This window comes from Tenrec ecaudatus, chromosome 9, assembly GCF_050624435.1.
Source record: "Tenrec ecaudatus isolate mTenEca1 chromosome 9, mTenEca1.hap1, whole genome shotgun sequence".
Classification (NCBI taxonomy): domain Eukaryota; kingdom Metazoa; phylum Chordata; class Mammalia; order Afrosoricida; family Tenrecidae; genus Tenrec; species Tenrec ecaudatus.
Genome location: NC_134538.1, coordinates 55,857,337 through 55,878,518, shown reverse-complemented (window position 1 = coordinate 55,878,518; position 21,182 = coordinate 55,857,337). Strand labels below are relative to the sequence as shown.

The 21,182-nt window shown below is 39.6% G+C and overlaps 1 protein-coding gene across 1 annotated transcript in view; it reads right to left on the bottom strand.

The window, feature by feature from the left end:
• Nucleotides 1-21,182, bottom strand: part of ABCA13 (ATP binding cassette subfamily A member 13) — a 458,452-nt gene that overhangs the window by 134,104 nt on the left and 303,166 nt on the right. The window contains exon 39 of the mRNA XM_075557314.1: nucleotides 3,482-3,571. Within this exon, the coding sequence (XP_075413429.1) occupies nucleotides 3,482-3,571 (90 nt within the window). The remainder of the gene's footprint in view (nucleotides 1-3,481; nucleotides 3,572-21,182) is intronic.

Here is a 21,182-nt window from a genome sequence, read left to right as displayed (position 1 = left end):
TAGCCACAGAAAACCTTACGCATAGCTTCAAAATATTGTCAGATCCTGGAGCCATGCTGACTGGGAACAGAAGGTTGCTGGAGAGCGAGGCCAGAGGATGGGCCCCTCTGTTCAGATGTGACTGTGCTTTCTCAGAATGGAGTCATCCATGGTATCTTGAATGAAGTAAAGCCTGTGGGTGGAGCCTTTGCGCTCTTCATCTGCTGATTGACATGACTCAGGGTCAGAAAAGGAACTACAAAACTCTGCTAATGATGAGAACTTGGAATGTACAAAGTAGAAATCTAGGAAAATTTGAAATGCTCAAAAATGGAGTGGAACACATAAAGATTGGTGTCCTCAGCCTTGGTGAGCTGAATGGACTAATATTGACCATTCTGAATGACAAAAACTTATGATTTACCATGCCAGCAAGAACACAATCAAGAAGAATGGCATTGCATTCATTTTCAAAGAGAACATTTCAAAATAAATCTTGACGTAAAAGGCTGTCGGTAATAGGATTGTATCTATCTGAATTCAAAGAAATTCAATACAATTATTCAAATGTATGCACCAGCCACAATAGCTAGTGGTGAATAAATTGAAGCATTCTATTGATGTATTGAGTTGGAAATTTATCACACATGCATTCACTATAGATGTTATTTTCTGGAGATTATAATGAACAAGTTGGAAACAGGAAGGAACAGTAGTTGAAATATATGGCCTTGGTAATAGAAATACAGCAGAAGAATGCTCGATAGTCAACTTGTTCACAGCAAATACTTTTTTTCAACAACACAAAAGATGACTATATACATAAATTTTTCCAGATGGAATACACAGAAATGAAATTTGACTCCATCTATGGGAACAGATATTAGAATAATTCAATATCAGAAGCTAAAACCAGGCCAGGGGTTGATTTTGGAAAAGACCATCAATTGCTCATATGTAAGTTCAGGATAAAACTAAATAAGATTAAAACAAATCTGGGTCAAAAATACAACCTTGAGTATCCCACATGAAGTTCAAGAGCATCTCAAGAACAGATTTGGTGTATCTGGATATTAATGTCAGAGACACTGATGAGCTGTGGGAGGAAATCAAGAACATCATTCATGATCGGGATCCTATGGAACTTATACACGATGAAGAGGTGGTTGTGCAAACAAAAGAAGGTGATACTGCCTGATTTAAAATCAGGAAAGGTGTGCATCAGAGCCGTGTCCCCTCAACATAATTAATCAGTGTGTATGCTGAGAAAATCATCAGAGAAACTAGATTATATCCTGAGGAAGAAGGTAGCATCATGATTAGAGGAAGGCTTATTAACAGCCTTCAACATGCAGATGCCATCACCTTCATTGCAGAGTGAGGAGGACTTGAAGCACTTGATCATGAAGATCAAGGACTGCAGCCTTCAGTGTGGATGAGGACTCAACGTCAATGTCACAACTGGACCAATCCGTAACATCATGATAAATGAAAAAAGTTGAATTTGTCAAGGATTTTGTCTTGCTTGGATCCACAGTAAATGCTCATGCATCATGGAAACAGCAGTCAAGACATCAAAAGAATGCATTGCATTAAGTAAATATGCTACTCAAGGCCTCTTCAGTGTATTGAAAAGCAAAGATGTTAATTTGAGGACTAAGGTGTGCCTGACTCAAGTCATTGGTATTTTCGTTGCCTCATATGCATGTGATGGACATTGAATAAGAAAGATCAGAGAAGAATCGTGCATTTGAATGGCAGAATTAGAGACCACTGAAAGTACCATGGACTGCTAAAAGGAGAAACCAGTCTGTCTTGGAAGAAGTACAGCCAGAGTTCTCTGTCGAGGCAAGGATGGCAGATTGCATCTTGCACACTTTGAATGTTTTGACAGGAGAGACCAGATGCTGAAGAAGGACATCATGCTTGATAATGGGGAGGGACAGCAAAAGAGGGAACACCCCTCAAAAAGATGGATTGCCACAGTGGCTGCAACAATCGACTAACGCGGAGGCATGATTGTGATGCTGGGGCAGGACAGTGTTCGTGTCATTGTGCGTCAGGCTGCTATCAGTGGCACACGGTTTGATGACCCCCAACAACAACCCCAACAATTTAGTCTCTGCATAATTACTAACATGGCTACTGGACAAATGTGTGGCACAAGTTAGAAAATACATTGCCAATATTGAATTATTGTGTTGATTTTGATGTTTCATATTTTTAACTGATATTTATATCACTGAATACATCATTATGATATTATATGATGTATCAATTGTGCTACCCAAACGAATCACCTGAAACCCAGATCATATTGCTTATGAGTCCTGGTTCATATCAAACTTCTTTACTTATATTGGGTCATAAAGAAATAAGTGTCAAGCAAAAATAGAAAGAAAATTGAATTACGAAAAAAGAAATATTTCACTAAATATTCTCTCAATAATTTTCAAATCTCAGAAAAACAATGTGCAAATGATTGCACTGGTCTATTTTACATCACTTTAGTTTTTAAAAATTAGTAATTAATCTTTTCATATGTATAAGTGTTCTCTATATTTAAATCACATTCAGTACATACTTGGTATCTTGCTCTTTTTAGCTTTGATTTATGTTAAGAAATTAAATCTATCAATTATTTGCAATACTATAAATTATATGTTTACAAAAGAAAGGAAGGTGTAATTAAGTTCCTTAATTTAGGTAATCCTTCATGGAAACACCCGTTGGCCCTTTTCAGTAATAATATATAACAGGTCAAAGACTGATTCCGTGAACCCCCAAATTAATTTAGGGCTTCCAACATCAGATGGTGGCTATGGTAAAATATGAGGCTAAAAACCCAATTTGATTAAAATGTAACTTCTGTGTCAACACTTCAGTCTGTGATTCCTATATCCTGAGAAATTACTTGGTAAACCATTTTCGAGAAGACTAAGTTTTTGTTTGCTTGCGGGTTTTGCTTGCTTAAGAATATGCACTGCTCAGTAACCCAGTTCTAAGACAATTCTCAGAACAGATGCTTGCTGAAGACAAACCTTAGAATTAATTTCATGTGTCCCTGTAATAAACAAAGAGGGTTTCATAATTGTTGCAAGATATAATGTACTTAATTTAATGGTTATTCATGTTAAATATTTGAAAATATGTAATATCCTACCGCTAAGATATAATCATTATCTAAATGACTGAATTACCTAAATCACTGAATTTTTATTAATGTTCCTTGAATTTTTATTTATGAAAAGTTCTCAGATCACTCAGTTCAGAATCCTCTGAACCTTGTGACTTTTGCTTGTCAAAAAAAGTTCTATTCTTTCACTAAAATTCTTTGTTTTCATTTCACAGTTTCAGACTCCAGTTTGGTCCTTGGTGAGTCCATTACATGTAGTATACATGTACAATATCAAATAACCAATCACGGAGGGAAATATTCCTCTCTAGTCTACATGCCATGTGTTTGATGGCTGCGATTTTACATAGAACATCACACACTTACAGGTCTGGATTCAACGTGGCACAGAGAAGATCCTGATATCCAAATTTCCTCAAAAGCATGTGGGCCAGGACCGGATCATTGTTCTTGCTGCTGCTCATGGAAGGCAAAGGAATAAAAGAAGGGATTGTTAATAGGGCTCTACATACAATTTTTGCCATGTGCACTCTTACTAAGTTGATTGAAGCAAATGATTCCTATTAACCATGATAGAGCTAATTTATCTGTTTTTAAGGTAAAGTCAAAGCAGTAGTAACAGGAAGCATTTTCCTTAAAATATATTTGTTAGCATATTTATGCACATTTTATATACTTGTGTTTTAAGTGTAAATATTATTTTATTTGTTCAAATTTATGTAATACTCTACCATAATCATCATATATAGGTGCACACATATATGAATAATAGACATATATAGTATTTCTTTTATTACTTTAAACCTTCATATTACAAATTGTCCCTTGATAATAGCTTGGAAAGTCTTAATCATTTCTTAGGATTATCATTATGTAGTAAATTTTGCCAGTTTTTTTGACATTTGATATCTGCTTCCACATATTAAACTCAATTTGAAATTTAAGTATCTGTCATAACCCAAATTATATGTCCTATATAAAGCTGTCTATTCAAATAGTACTAGGAATACATTAGGACATAATAAAATTATAAAACTTTATCTAAAACAGATTGATAATAAGAAGTTTTCATTAACACCTACATATAACAGCATCGTTTTATTATTTTTATTGGCATATAATTCACATTCATACAATAGTTTAACCAGATCAAGAAGAGTTGTGAAATTATCAACACAATCAATATTTAGAATATTTTCTTTTCCTTCTTTTAGTTATTGTTGTTAGCTCATTTCCCCCCAACCTTACTTGCCATGTCCTTAGGTAATTATTAATCCAATTATTATCTTTACAGTTTCACCTATCCTGGATTTCACATACAGAAAAAATGTATAACATGGAATCAAGAAACAAAGAAAAGAAAATAGAGAAAAAAACTTAGGAAAGAAAGTAGAAAATATGAAAAACGGGAAAAAAATAAAATGGGTCAAAATGAAGCACAAATTCTAATGTGTTGCATTTTACTCTAGCAATGTCTGCTCAATCGACTTTTCCCATGCTCCCTGACTGACAGGTTATTCACATTCCTGGACTACGGCCAAAGGAGATTCAACAGAGGTGCAGTCCTTGACATGACCCTGGAAAGGGATTTTGCACTCCACTGTCATCCAAAACCTTCTGCATACTGGTTGTGCATAATGTAAGCTCTGATACCATTCTCTTGTCCAGATTTTGACTTTATTGTTTCTAATCTTTGTATCACAAAGGCTACAATGGTTCTTTTGTGTGGACTTGGGGGGGGGGAAGGGGGGACGGACACCATACCTAGATGACTTGTTTGATATGCAGCCTTTAAGACTCCTGGTTCATTTTAGGAAAAGTATTATCATTTTGTGGAGAACATTGTAAATCAGCTCCACAGGGTATAAACAATTCTACTGATAGTATCAGAAGTTTATGGAGAGCCATAACCATTTTTGAATGTTTTTAAAATGAATTTTAAAGACTGCATAATATCACATTACATTAATATCTTAAAACCTATTAAATATCCTCTTAATGCTGAATATTTGGGGGTTTTTTAACTATTACAGTTCCCTACAAAGATAGATTCTTATGTATACCACAGGGTACCCACCAAAACTTGGAATTGTGTTGGGTGAAATGGAGCTTTTGTAGTACACACTTTTCCTGCTAGGCCAGCATCAAGCACCTTGCTCTGAGTTAGTGCACCCAGTGGCATCGCCTAGAAAGGTTCTCTCTGCTCACAGTGAATTTTTTCATAAGTGCAATTTTCTGGAACCTCGTTTTTGTGATGACCATTTTAAGAGAACAGTGTGCAGCTGTGAGATTTTGTTTCCTGCTTGGGAAAAACGCCACAGAAACTGTTGTGATGGTGAACACAGCTCACAAGATCAGCACTATGGGAAAAACTCAAGTGCATGAGTGGTTTTCTCCTTTCAACAAGGGTGAAATACTGATTAATGACAAATTCGTTCTGGAAAGCCGTCAACTTCCCAAATGGACAAAAATGACAACTCGTAGTGTAAACGTAGTTGGTTCCACCAGATCAGACTGTTAATCAAGCTTTCTATTTAGAGGTTCTGAAAAGATTGCATAACAGTGTGCTATAAAAAGGGTCATGGCTTTACCACCACAACAATGCACCTGGTCACGCAGCCATCTCCGTGCATCACTTATTGGCAAAAAAACAGCATGCCTCTCTTGCTTCATGCACCCTACTCATTGCCCTTATTCCGTGTGACCTCTTTTTGTTTCCACAAATGAAGAGGGACTTGAAAGGACAACAATTAGAAAATGTAGAAGATGTGACGAAAGAAAACGAGAGAGGTTCTGTCAGCCATCCAAATTTTGAAAAATGTTTCCAAGAATGGAATCGCAGATTTGCCAAATGTTTAAGTGCAATGGAGAGCACTTTGAAGGTGATAAGGTTGTTCTGTAAAAATAATAATAATAATACAAAGTTATGGAAAAAATTTTGGTTTTTGGGGGGTATCTCCTCATACATAGTGATTCTGTATATAAATTATATTAAAGTGTATCTTCTTTGAATAAAATGCTCAGCACAGAACACTATGTGTGCTTTAAGTACATATTAAATTACAGTATTTGTTTTACTTGAAATAGATTAGTAGAAGTTCATACAAGTTCATTCTTATTGAGAATCAAGGCCATCTATACTACTTATCTTTTATTTGATGATACAATCAGAGATAAAACACTATTCAACTAACTTTGGAGGGAAAGAGGGGAAGAAAACTGCATACATTTACACATCAAGTATAATAATTTAATTCAATGTAATTTGTGTGAAAATGTTTTAAATCTTCCTAAATTGGATTTAATTCCAATAGGGATAAATTTAGTTAATTGGTATTGTGGATGTTGCTGCTATTATTCTTTTCTGGTGTTTGGTGCCATTGAATCAGCTCTGACCCATAGAAACCCTGTGAACACAGAACAAAACACTAAACAGTCTGTGCCATCCTCACAATTGTTCCTATGTCTGAACCCATGTTGCAGGCACTGTGCCAATCCATCCCTTTATGGGACTTCCTCTCTTTTGCTGCCCCTTCACTTTACCAGCATGACGTCCTTCTCCAGGGTCTAGTCCCTCCTAACAATAGGTACCAAGCACATAAGATGGAGTCTCTCCATCCTTGCCTCTAATGAGCACTCCAGCTGTACTGCTTCCACGACAGATTTGTTTGTCCTATTAGCAGACAATGGCACTTCCAATCTTCTCCAATTCCACAGTTCAAATGCATGGATTCTCCCTCGGTTTTCCTTATTCATTGTCCAACATTTACATGCATAAGAGGCAATGGAAAATGCCATGGCGTAAGGCAGGCGCACCTTAGTCCTCAAAGTAACGCTCTTGCCTTTTGACACAGATCTTTACCTAATGTGATGCATCTTTTGATGCCTTGACTGCTGTTTCCATGAACACCGACTGTGGATCCGAGCATGACAAAATCCTTGACAAATTCAGTTTTTTCTCCATTTTCATGATGTTATCTTTTTGTCTACTTATGAACATTTCGGTCTTCTTTACTTTGGGTCCTAATCCATTCTGAAGGCTGCAGTCTTTGATCTTCATCAGCAAGTGCTTCAGGTCCTCCTCACTCTCAGCCAGCAAGGTTGTGCCAGCTACAAATTGAAGGTTGTCAGCCTTCCTTGAATCCTCATGCCATGCTCTCCTTCCTTTAATCCAGCTCCTCTGATGATTTTCAGCATACAGACTGAATATTTATGTTGGCGGATATGCACTGATGCACACCTTTCCTGAATTGAAACCACGTAGTATTATTTTGTTCTGTTTGCAAAACTATTCTTGATCATTGTGTACGTTCAACAGGAGCACAATTCACTGCTCTGGCATTCCAATCTTCTCAAGGTTTTCCAAAGTTTGTTATGATCCGCAGAGTTGAATGTCTTGGCCTAGTCAATAAAACACAAGGAAGCATCTTTCTGGCATCTTCAGCTTTGAGCCAAGATCCATCCGACATCAGCAATGGCATCAGGATGATAGTATATAGATTTATTAACTTCCATACTTACACTATATAATTTTTTCTAGTAGACATCAAAAGCATTTATCCCCCAAAGAAGAAGTAGTGATGTGTATTAATAGTTATAGATTACTTAGATGTAAATTGGGTTCTCTAATTGCTTTGGAAATAAAGCACACATAAATTAACAAATGCATGCAACTTTTTAAAGAACTCAAAATATTATCTTCTTTTAAAATGTAAGCAATCTATTATAACCTAGAGCAAATAATCTTCATACTGTTTTTTTAATTCAGTAGTAGTAAAAAGATGGCTACCAAATATCTTTCTGAATTAGTACTGGCATTCAAATATAGAGTAAGTTAATTAGTCAGATTTGCTGCACTCTCCTGTTATAAAAATTCAAAAGTAAGCCGACAATGAGAAGAAATAATGACATGTCTGTGCAGTGCATTCCCAAGTGCAGAGATGACCTCTACAAATCAATTTATGCTTTCCTGATTCCCGCTGCCAGCTTTCTAACATGCTGTATGACACTTTCTGTATTCAAAGTTTCCCAAGGCCTCCCTGTTACCTATAGTCAGTTGCTGTCAATCATCCCCTGCGCATGGTAATTTCATGTGTATGCAAGTAGAACTGTGCTCCATGGAGTTTGTCATGGCTAAAATTTTGAAAGAAGAGAGCCCACCCTTTTGTCTAAGTTTTCTCTGGCTCGACTGGACCTCTGAACTGTGGGCTAGCAGCCAAGTGTGCTAACTCCTTGTCCTACGCAGAGACTCCCCTTGTTATTACCTGCCGTGGAACACTGTTCAAGTGCATCTCTTTGTGATTCCTGCTGACATCTTCAGCCTGGTTGCCTGACATTTTCTATCAGAACACCAGCTAGGCAGAACCAGTGTTTGATTGTGTACTTTTGCCTGTGAGGTGCCGCCCCTGTGAAAGGCTCCCCCGAGAGATGTTTCCCAAGCATTTTCAGGATTTAAGTACTTGCTCAAGTGGCGCTTCTCCTCTAAGTCCCCCACGGCTCTACTCCACCTGCAGTCTCTACCAGCAGCTCTGAAGTCTCCTCTAAGGCTTCGTCTCGGTCTCCTTACTGGAAGCAAACAGTAACTCAGTGATAGGTCATCTCAGTCAGGACAGTGTTCGCGATGCAGTAGATTCTCACATGCTGAACAAATAGGGACTACTACTATCTGACAGACTACATCTAATGTTTCCATTTATTTTCACTCTCAAGTTTTACTATTGCCTGCGCCCATATCATTCAAAGAAAACGTAATTTAGTGGGAAAGAAATTAAAGTTCAATACATTAAATTTGTATGTTTTTTCTGTAGCGCAATAGTCTATTTTCAGAGCACCAATTGTGCATCAATTTGGAATACGAATATATCTGTATTATTCAAAGGCAAACTCACTGAATTCATTTTGGGATATAGGGACTCTATAGGACCGAGCAGAGCTGCTACTGTGATTTGAGAGCCATGTCTTTTTACCAAGAGGCCGGCTGGTGATTTCTAATTGCTGACCTTGGAATCAACAGCCCAAAGTATAGCCACTATATAGCCAGGGCTGCTTAATCAAAAGCCAGAAAGAAAAATATAATAGTTATAAGAAAATACTTCCTTTCCATCCACTGCAAAAAGTGCAGTAAGGGTTTACGTACTCAGGTGGTTTATAAATGGACTAATATAATTATCTACAGCGATAGTCACAAAATCATATTGATTAAACATGCTGAAATGTACAACAAAGTTGTTTCTCATGAGATGGCAGTATGACCTCTGCAAAAACAGTCTCAAACTGTCTAATAAATGCTAAACCTTTTACAAGCAAAGGGATATATTTTCCCTTTAGAGTTGCCTATAAAAGGAAAATATTACTTGTGGCTTCTTTGGGGTGCTACCCTATGACCCATTAATCCTTAAACAAATCTAAATGTTTAAAATATTTTTCTGAAAAAATACCAATCCATAAAGTAGTTTACCAATAATAATTAAGAACAAGTCTATAAGTTATCATTTACATTTTACTGTGTTTTTGCCTAGTTATAGGGGTAAATGATCTTTTTGATTGGCCTTAAAATGTTACAGTTACCATAAAATTAAAATGATTATTCTTAAACTCTGTAATTGCTTTAAAAAGCTTGGCTCTGTTTTCAATTGTGGAAGCATTTAACTTAGGTCCACAGCATCCAGTAAGAATAGAAAATTAGTGCTTAATTATGATTTCTGAAGCTTCCCTAATTAGAGGTTCTGATCCTCTGATCCTATCAAATCAATAGCCAAAGAACTTGTTTCAACAAATGCATGCATTCTTAACACCCCCTACAGGGTCTTCCTGTTTAATAAATATCCCAAGGTGATACTGAGGCAGATTTCAGAAATACTGGGGCTTCTAGGAAAAAGATTTGCTTACTCTTCCATTCTTCCACTGAAACCTCTATTCCAATCTCTCTATCACTATTGAGTCAATTATCTTTTGGGTTGAGAAATATCTGCTTCCAAATGAGACTTTAAATTCTGTGGGAGTTACCAGAGATTCGGGTGATACAGAATATCTTCCTTCTAGGACAAACCACCTACAAAGGCAGTATGGAGACTAGGACAGAGCTCCCAATGACAAGGACATGAAAGGGCTCATCCTGGGTAGGACAGCCCTCCCCAGAGAAAATAGGATTGGCCTCAGCCTCCGATATTCTGCTGTCCCACAAGCAGTCAGGAGAAAGCTGTCATGGAAGTGCTGATTTCTTCTGACTTCCCTTCTGAGTCTGGAGGAGTGCAGAAGGCAGAAGAATCCCTCTTGGATCAGAACAAACACTGGCAGACCACCAGCTGCTCCACTGATTTCAGTGTATTGAGATTCCTGTCACAGTCAGAACTACCTCCTGGCTACTCTGGAGCTGACAAAATGGTAATTATCACATCCACACTCCAGGTATCACAACAGACAAGGAGAAGACCTCACACAGAAACATATTTACATAAATAAATACCTCAAGCTTCTAGAAAATAAACATCTTAAAGTTAAATGAAGGAGCCTGGTGGTGATGACAGGTAGGAAGATTAGGGACAAAGGGGTTATCTCCACCGAATGTCTATGTTAAATTAAAATTAGCTGGCCAGGCCACAATAAAAGGGGCTTGAAAGAAATCAGGCATACATTAGACAGCTAGGGGCACAACCCAAAGCTGGGCATACGCAGACCAAGGTCACTGAGGCACAGGTGAAGGTCAACCTGGGCATGCACACTAGAGACAAGCAACATTATGTCATACACACACCTGAACTCAGCCATGCAGAATAGTCAACACCCTCAACCACGCCGTCTCAAGAGGGGGCAGTAGGGGATACAAAGCAGAGACCAAGAACAGCCTCTCTCTCCCTTTTCCCACACGGCCATCTTCAGCCTTGAAGGCTTGGGCAGCCCCCTGCTGTAATCTTTAAAGGAGCGAACTATCACATCCCTGGAGTAGCTGGTGGATTCAAACTGCTGGCCTTTTGGTCAGGGGGTGGGGGGGATTAACTATTGCATCACCAAGGCGCCTTATTTATGTACTAGTGTTAGGTAGCTTAGCTTAGGGATTGGGAGGTCCGTTGACGCATGCCCAGGAGAGCCAGTATCGGACAAAGCTGGATTTTCCTGCTGGTGGGCACGGATGGGTGTTAAACCTAGAGCAGCCCACCTGGGCCAGGTGACTGCAATTCAGCCAGTGGGATCGACCTGGGGTCGTTCACCACACCTCCCCCGGGGACCCCTGAAAAGGCAGGAACTGAGAGGGAGAGGGGGTCGTATTGGTCGGAGGAAAACTTGGGAGAGAGATCTTTGAATGACCCTGAGCAGTCTCTGCCAGGCCGCATGGTCAAAGGAATCCTATGGGTGCCGCGTAAAACCTGAAGCTTTTTTTTTTTTTTAACATTTTATTAGGGGCTCATACAACTCCTGTCACAATCCATGCATATACATACATACATCAATTGTATAAAGCACATCTGCACACTCTTTGCCCTAATCACTCTCTTTTTTTTCTTTTCTTTTTTTTACATTTTATTAGGGGCTCATACAACCCTTATCTCAATCCACACATATACATACATCAATTGTATAAAGCACATCCATACATTCTCTGCCCTAATCACTCTCAAAGCATTTGCTCTCCACCTAAGCCCTCTGCATCAGGTCCTCTTTTTTTTTTCCCTCCCTCCCCACTCCCCTCTCCCTCATAACCCACAGATTGTCATATCTTGCCCTATCCGGAGTCTCCCTTCCCCCGCTTCTCTGCCATCCATCTCCCGGGGAGGAGGTCACATGTGGATCCTTTTAATCGGTTTCCCCTTTCCAACCCACTCACCCTCCACTCTCCCAGCCTCGCCCCTCACACCCCTGGTCCAGAAGGTATCGTCCACCCTGGATTCCCTGTGCCTCCAGCTCCCATATGCACCAGTGTACAATCTCTGCCCTATCCAATCCTGCAAGGTAGAATTTGGATCATGGTAGTTGGGGGGAGGAAGCATCCAGGATCTGGGGGAAAGCTGTGTTCTTCGTCGGTACTACATCGCACCCTGACTGACCCATCTCCTCTCCTAAACCCCTCTGTGAGGGGATCTCCAGTGGTCGACACTTGGGCCTCGGGTCTCCACTCTGCACTTCCCCCTTCATTCACTATGGTATATATTCTTTTTTTTTGCATGATGCTTTATACCTGGTCCCTTTGACACCTCGTGATCGCACCAGCTGGTGCGCTTCTTCCATGTGGGCTTTGTTGCTTCTGAGCTAGATGGCTGCTTGTTCACCTTCAAGTCGGGCACCATCAGCTTTCTTCGCCACATTTGCTTATGCACCCGTTTGTCTTCAGCAATCGTATCATGGAGGTCTGCAGCCAATGATTTTTTGTTCTTTGATGCCTGATAACTGATCCCTTTGGGACCACGCGATCACACAGGTTGGTGTCTTCTTCCATGTGGGCTTTGTTGTGAAGCTTCTTTTAACTCTCATTAAATTCACTTTGATCACAAGCCTGGCTTCGGCGTGAATTCTTTCTCATGCGGAGCAGAGGACTGAGTTTGGAATCTAGCCCGGAGAGAGAGACCTTACACTAGCACACTAAGATACAAAATACTACATAGTATGTCTTTCTATATCGTATATATTTGCCTCTACTCTTAAACCCATCATATAATGAATGAAATAATAATGATTTATGTCATATTCAGCCTTGCACATGTTCCAGAGTTAGCGTGTACTCTGTGAGACTGTATTATCTGAAACATTCCTTTCCCTCATAAAAGTTTCTTGGATCTACAAAAGTGCTTCTGCTGTGTGAATTCTTTCAGTGTTGAAAAGCAAGAACCGGGGATAAGCATCCCAGAAACCTAACAGAGTCAAAGGTCGAGCATTTGGCTGCTAATGGAAAAGTACAAGTCCACAAGGTTCTCCATGGGAGAAAGCTGGAGCAATCTGCTGCCATACAGATGTATAGCGTGGAAACATTGGGGCAGGGGGAGTTTGATTACATCTTATCCATTTCCATGAGTAGGAAGCTATTTAGTGATAATGCCTTTGGTTGGGGTTTTGAAATAGTAACGGAGACTCACATCTATGAACAAGAATTTCTGAAACCAAGAAATGTAGCTTCCTCAAAAATAACACTGAGTATATAAACCGAGAGAATCATTGGGCATCACTGTTTTAGATAGCACTGTGAAATAAAAGACCATCATCAATAGAAGAAAAAAATGGAAAAGCAGGAGGAGAAGAAAAATGTCTCAGGAAGTAGCAAAGAGCTAAAAACTAAATCGAAGACCTTACTAATACCACAGGGAGTGAAAGGAAGAGAGGTGAGACCTTCGTTAGAAAGTTATAAAACATAACTACTCTTGACTGAAGAAAGACTCAAACTACAGGCCCAAGTGGAAAAATGAAAAGCAAGTCTCCACACTACGAGGAAAAGACATAGTGTCTTATCCTGTATCCTTGGTCACAGCATGATGGGCTGGGGTTTGCATCTCTTGATTTCAGCGTGTCCAATGAGTGGGCCCAGGCCTACTAAATTTTTACTGTTTCCGTGCCCTGCTTGCTATCTTGTGACCTGTATTCATCTCGTGGGAATGGCTCGGCATTTAGAAATGAATGCTATTGAAAAGTCTGCACTATCACCAAGCCCAGTTCTTTGTGTAAGTAGTGTGCAGTCACTTCAGAGTTTAATCTCTACACGCCATCAGTTCACATAGTTGGCTTACACTTGTATCATTTCCTTTTCTTACAAATGTTTTAAATTCTCTTCCATGGGATAAGTCAATGACAAGAACAGAATTACCTTATACCCCTGGGGTATGATCCACTGTGGTCTATGTCATAGAACACTAATGATGTCTCCAAAGGGAACCAGAGACATACACACATCATAGTGCTAGGAACAGATTTGGGACTTACTTTGAGCCCCAATCTAAGAACAACGAGTTCTTATGAGAGGGCCTTGCTTGATGCTCACCCTCCTGAAGAAATCACCGAAGAAATGGGTGTTATAGCAAAGCGTGGTACCAGGTTATCAGAGAGAACAGTGTCTTTAAACAAGCAGCCATCTAAAAGAAGCAGCAACTAAGTCTACATGGAAGAAGCACACCAGCCTTTGTGAACCAAGAATTGCAGACAGTAAAACCTAAATCTGAAGGAGGGAATTATTTCGGAGCTTAAATTGTGAACACTTGGCTTTCAGAAGGCTATGGATAAGATTCGAAGGCCCAAATCCATTTCAAGGCCACCCCCCCCCCGCCCCCGCTGCTCCCATGGATGAAGCCCTGATGGAGCCCCTCTTGCCATAGTTGATGAATGTGAATAAGAATAGCCTTTCTGTCAGACAAAGACCACTGTGAAATTGATTATGGCAGACGTAGTCCCCTTGAATTGTAATATCTTATCATTTGAGCTCCAGTTTGACCCATTCCAAAGTTGTTTCTGTGAAAAAACAAAAATGGTGAAGGTGAAAGATTGGTGGATTCAGTCTTTGGTGAATCCCCTCTGAGCACAGACCAACAGCCTTGCTATCACGCATAATGAATTGGGAAGTGGATTATTGCAGATGCGGTTAGGTTAGAATATAGGACCTTACCATTCCATCTCCCTTCTGACCCTTCTGAATTTGCCAGGTTTTAATGGTGTCTGCTTTCTTTTCATTTGAGGTTTTCTCTGTTTCACTTTGTTACTGTTAGTTTTGTTTTGATTTTTAAAAATATTTTCTGTATAGAATCAAAGATTGGTAAATCTATTGAGGCAGGAACTGGATTATTAGTTCCTTGGGGTAATGCAGGGTGGGTTGTGGGGGAAATGGAGAGATAATAATAAAGAGCACAAGAAGAAAATGTTCTAAAATTGATTGTAGAGGTAATTATACAACTCTTCTGAAGATGACTGAATTATTGAACTAGTGAATTGTATGATTTGCAAATTACATAACAATAAAATTGTTGAATAAAAAAAGAAAGTCACCAAGACATATCATAAGCAAACTTTCAAAAGCCAAAATCAGAGCTCTGAAAGCAGCTTAGGAGAAAGAAAAAAAAAGGAAAGGAGAAACAGTAAGACTAAATTCTGATTTCTTGGCAGAAAACATGTAGTCAAGAAAGGGATGGGATACCATATACACATCTCTGAAAGAAAAAAAAAGTCAAACAAAAATTATATACTCAATGCTCTCTCTCGGCTCCTAACCTCGGCCTCTGATCGGCTCCCTCTTCTCCCCTGTTCCCTGTCCCCTTGTCCTCCTTCCCTTCCCCCTCTCTCCACGTGGACCACCAAGCAGGACTGACGTGTGCCCCACCTCAGAGGAGCTGCTGGCTGGCATGTAGTGGGTAGAGGCCAGGCATTCTCCTCAACAATCAGCAATGCCAAGACTGAGAAAGGACGCCTCATAGGACCCTGCTAACTGGATGGAAAGAAGCAGTGCTTCAGAACAGCAACGCGATCACAGTTTCATACAGGCTCCCACACATGCGAGGATATAAAGTACATTCTGGAAAGATCTGGATGAAATATTTCTAAATGAGGTAGATGAAGCCCAGGATTGATGAACCTACAGAGACAATGGGTAGGATAAGGGCTCCTGGGGGGGCAGTGGGGGTGGGAGGGGGGCGCTGACATCAGGAGTACACGAAGGAAGAGACAGTTTAGAGACTGATAGTGGTAGCAACTGTACAATACTGCTTGATGGGATTGAACTATGATATGACATGATATTTGCATTAGCTCCTAATAGATGGTTTTGAAAAACAAACAAAGACCTTTTCTTTCATGAGTCGGGTAAGAAGGTGGGGGTAGGTGCTTCTGCGATTCACCTGTGAGACATTTTGACCAGGATACTGTGCAGTGTCAGCCTGCTTCTTATGAACTGGGCCCTCTGAGAAGCAGGAGAAGGGATTCATTACCAGCAAGTTCCTTGAATGGAACACACTCTCTGGACCCCGAATCCCTGTACAGTGAACCTCCAAATCCAGAACACAGGTAAACTGTCCCAGGAGCAGCAGGGCCAGGAGCTAAGCATGGAACAGAGTGAGGGACTCCTCAACCCATGGAACAAGTGAAGCTTAGTGCTTTGTTCAAGAGCTTGATACATAGCCCACCCCTAGGGTATGAATAACAAAAATGTGAGTGAAGGGAGACAATGGACAGTGTAACATACGAAAAAACAATAATAAGATATAATCAATCAAGAATCCACAAGGGTGGGAGGGTGGGGGAGGAAGGGGTAAAAAGAGGAGCTGATACCAAGGGCTCAAATAGAAAGAAAATGATTTGGAAATGTTGATGGCAACATACGTACAAATGTGCTTAATACAATTGAATAATGGATTCTTATAAGATTTTTAAAAGCTTCCCAATAAAATGATTTTTAAAAATTTTATACTCAGCAAAGTGTTTCCTCAAATATGCCAATGAAATTAAGACATTTCCAGATAAATATAAATTTAGAAGGTTGGTAAAAACCTGGTTAAATTTACCAGAAACATTAAAAGAACTTCTTGAGACAGAAAACTAACAATGGTAGACAACAGGTAGATTAATACACATGACAGCACCACCCACAACTCAATCCAGATACAAAAGTATTCAAAACATACCGAAGTGAAAAATAAGGAAACAAATATATCAATGTTCAAATGAAAACATTTTAAAAGCAAAAAGAGGGAACAAAGGGTATGGTTAAAACTATAGTCCAAATGTAGAGAAAGTTCAGTAGGTTTGCTGATACAGCAGACTATTTTAATCTTGGGAAGAAATGAGTAAATTATAGAGTAACTGCAAAAAAAATCAGTAAATTTTTCATCAAAATTAAAAATAGTTATATCATGAATATTTAGTGATAACTAAAGTAATAGCAATGAAGAAAATGATAAATAAATCAAAATTAACTCAGCACAAAAACTTATGTGGAACGAAACATTTCAGCAGCATCACAGAAACACACACACACAGAAACACACACACACACACACAATTGACAGATTGATATCAGTCAATAAGTTCACTAGCTGTAAATGGATTAGGTGCATCAGTCAAGAGACAGTAAACAGTGAGATAGGTAAGAAAGCAGGCTGTCCAAAAGAGACATGTTTTGGACAGGGGCAAAAGGTCAATAGATAAAAATCAACAAGTGGGAAAAGATATCAAGCTAACAGCAATTGCAAAGTAGTACCCATATTGCATTCTAAAAATACATATTTTAAGGCAAAAATTACCATATATGACAGGAAAAGACCTTATAAAATGGAAGAGGAGGATACATCTACAAAAAATATTTATGCATCACTTAAAGAATTTCAATGTACATAAATCAAACTCTAACCTGATTGAACAAAGAAACACACAACTTTACAATATTGATAGGAGACTTTCATATATTTTGAAGATAGAGTAACTAGAAATACCCATAACAAAAACACAGATGAAATAACATAATCAATCAACTTTACCTCAGCTATATGTCCAGAACACCAGTACAATATACATTCTTTTCCAATGCACATAATATTCTTCAGAATAAACCAGGAGGTTCTGGGTCAAGATGGCCAAATGATCACATAAACTGAGTCCCTCACCAAGAATGAGGGGGAAATGATCAGGAAAGAGCACGTGGGAAGCAAGCAGTCTGGAGATCAACCCAATAGATAGTGACCCAAACACCCTTGAAGTCCAGGAGCAGTGGGAGCAGCAGAGAGTAAGGGGAAAGGGAGCAACCTCGCCCTTCCTCATGCTGGGCCACACTGTCAATCTTACAGTAGACATCATAGGCATCATTTTTTAGGGACTCATACAATTCTTATCACAATCCAGACATATACATACATCAACTGTATAAAGCACATCTGTACATTATTTGCCCTCATCATTTTCAAAGCATTTGCTCTCCACTTAAGCCCTTTGCATCAAGTCCTCTTTTTTCCCCTCCCTCCCCACTACCCCCTCCCTCGTGAGCCCTTGATAATTTATAAATTATTATTTTGTCATATCTTGCCCTATCCGGCGTCTCCCTTCACCCCCTTTTCTGTTGTCCGTCCCCCAGGGAGGAGGTCACATGTAGATCATAACTCCTCAGGGAATGTGCACTCCACGCATGTGACCTCCCGACTACCCACACCCTCTGTTCAGCCCTGGGCTCGTGGATACCCCTTAGCAAGCAAATATCCGGGCATCTATGCAGCCCTGGACTGAAGAGGACCTCTCAGCTGATGAGAACCCTGGCTGGTGGGTGCTAGTGCCCCTCTAAAAGAGCAACAAACTAATTTCCCTGAACTTAGAAGGTTCCAGAACCTGCCTTGCATCCTAGCAGAAGCACCAAGTGAGCTGAGCATTTCAACCCCTCATGACTCCATCCTATAATCAGTACCCTAATTAGACCACCACGCGCCATACCAAGTAGCAGCAAACTCCTGAGAAGACTGCTCCTCCTCCACCTTTCTAGGACATCTAAGAAAGTACATTCTCCCATCCCCATCTTGGAGACTCACACCATCTGAAAAGAATGAACCCCATCCCCAGACCTGAAAACTCTATCTTAGACAGACAGAGAGACAGACAGCACAATTAGTTTTGCTTTACAAAACTCCCAGTCTCTTAACTCCCTAAACCATCTAGTCCCAACCGTCCAGACTGTAGCTCAACCCTGCCTGCCAGTCTAAACTCCCAAAAGGACAGAAACACTCACTACTAGTTACTGCTTCAAATTCCTCAAACGATCTCTGCCCTCCATAGCCTTGATCGCTCCTAGAACAGAGTTTAGACCCCTGAATCTTTTCTTTCCTTTTCTTTTTCATCCTCTTAAAACAAAGCCTTGTACGATTTTTATAATTCCTTTTTTTAAATCATTTTATTGGGGGCTCATGCCATTCTTATCACAATCCATACAGACATCCATTGTGTCAAGCACATATGTACATTTGTTACCATCATCATTCTCAAAATATTTGCCTTCTACTTGAACCCTTAATATCGGCTGCTCAATTTCCCCCCTCCCTCATGAAACCTTAGTAATTCATAAATTAATATTTTGTCATATGTTACACTGTCTGATGTCTCCCCCACCCTCTTCTCTGCTGTCCATCCCCCAGGAAGAAGCTATATGTAGATTCTTGTAATTGGTTCCCCCTTTCTGCCCCACATTCCCTCCACCCTCTTCTTAATCAGTGTTAGCCATCTGTTGATCTTAAAATATTTTTCCTTATAACTTCTACAATTCTCAAGTTAGCAACAGCCCCATCTCCTAGCTAACATCTCATTCGGACCATCGTGGACCACCAGAGGCCATTCAGAGATTGATCCTGCCCCGGGTACAGTCCATCCTCCACCCTTCCCACAAGGCCATCCCAGTAAAAGCTGCACAGTACTGCTATCCCCTTCCTGATCTTTTTCAGAGACCTCTAGCCCCTTGTAACCCCCTCCACAACTAATTACTTAAGGACTGCCCTGATAAACTTCTCCATCATCTACCATTCCACTCAACCCCTTCACTTCCCGACCACGGGGTAGTGCAAACAGACTCCAGTTACCCCAGTACCCAACCAGGGCATCAGAACCGCACAGACACTGATGCTAACCTGATCACCTGAGTTTGGCCCTTTGTGCTTACACCACAGGTCCTTGATCCCGGAGGGCTCCCCGCACATCTCACATCCATGACAACACGTCTATGCAGAATTTATCATTCAAATGCTAATACCTCTTCTTGTTCTTGTATTTTTACATTTTGTTTTTTTAATTTCTCTTTCTTTTTTCTTCTCTTCAATTCTTTCCCCTTTTTCTTTTGACCTTCTTCACAACAAAAGCTCATTTGACTCTTAAAATTTTTTATCAATTAACATTACAGTTTCTTTCACCTTTGCAAAGTAAAAACTTTCTCTTATCTTTTTTAATAATCCACTAATTAGCAGTACCTAATTCTTTCCCCTCCTTCCTCACTTACCCTTTCATCTCTTCCCTGGTCCTTACTCAACCGCTCTTCCCTCAGTACTTCTTCTGAAGTGTCAATCTGCCCTTGACTACACCACCGAACAGAATTAACTCACTCTATACAACCCATATGCCTGCCACCACAAACAGCTACACTAAAATATCAACGAAACAAGAAGTATATCATACCACATAAAATAAAACAAGAGAAACAGATACAAATGAGTGAATAACACCCAGACTTAAAACGAATGACTGCAATGGTCAGACTATGGAATTACTAGAAAAAATTCAGAAAAATGATAACTGAGCATGTGCAACAGATTCAGACAGCGCCTGAGAGAAAAAGGAAAAGAATTTAAAAAGCTAGACATTTTATTACAAGCCTTCAATAAAAATTCCATACAATAATCAGGCATGACATTAACAGAATTATACAACACTATAAAAGTACAGAGAAACAGAATTGAAGAGATAAAAACCCAAATTAGGGAGCATGAAGATAAATGTTTGGACTCCAATGTAAGAGAAAAACAAGCAACAAAAAACGCAAAAAGACGAAGAAAGTCTAAAAACCATGTGGGTCAAAAATCAAGAGGAGTGACCTTTGACTTACAGAAATTTCAGAAAAGGCTGAAACAAACAAACAAACAAACCAATCCACAGAGAGAATAGTCACAGAAATCCTGAAGGGAAATTTTCCTCACTGCTTCAGGAGCTAAAAGATTACTATCCAGAAAGCTGAGCGATCGGGCGGGACCCAAAGGAAAAGTCCGTGACGTGTAGGCAAACTTCTTAACGTCAAAGACATGGGAAAATTTCTAAGAGCAGCCAGGGAAAAAAAGAACCGTCACATCCAAAGATGCAGCAGTGAGAATAAGCTCGGATCTTTCAGCAAAACCAAGCAGGCAAGAAGACAATGAAGATTATAGATGATATAGATAGATATAGAGATAGACATAGACATAGACATAGACATAGATATAGATATATGACAATGAAGACAGATATATATATAGTCTTGAAGGATAAAAAGCTGCCACGCAAGAATCTTGTATCCAGCAAAGTATCACTCAAATATATGGGACAGATAAATTAAAGGAATTTGAAAGAAAGAAGGACTGCAAGTGAAACAAAAACTACTAAATGGAGCTAATAA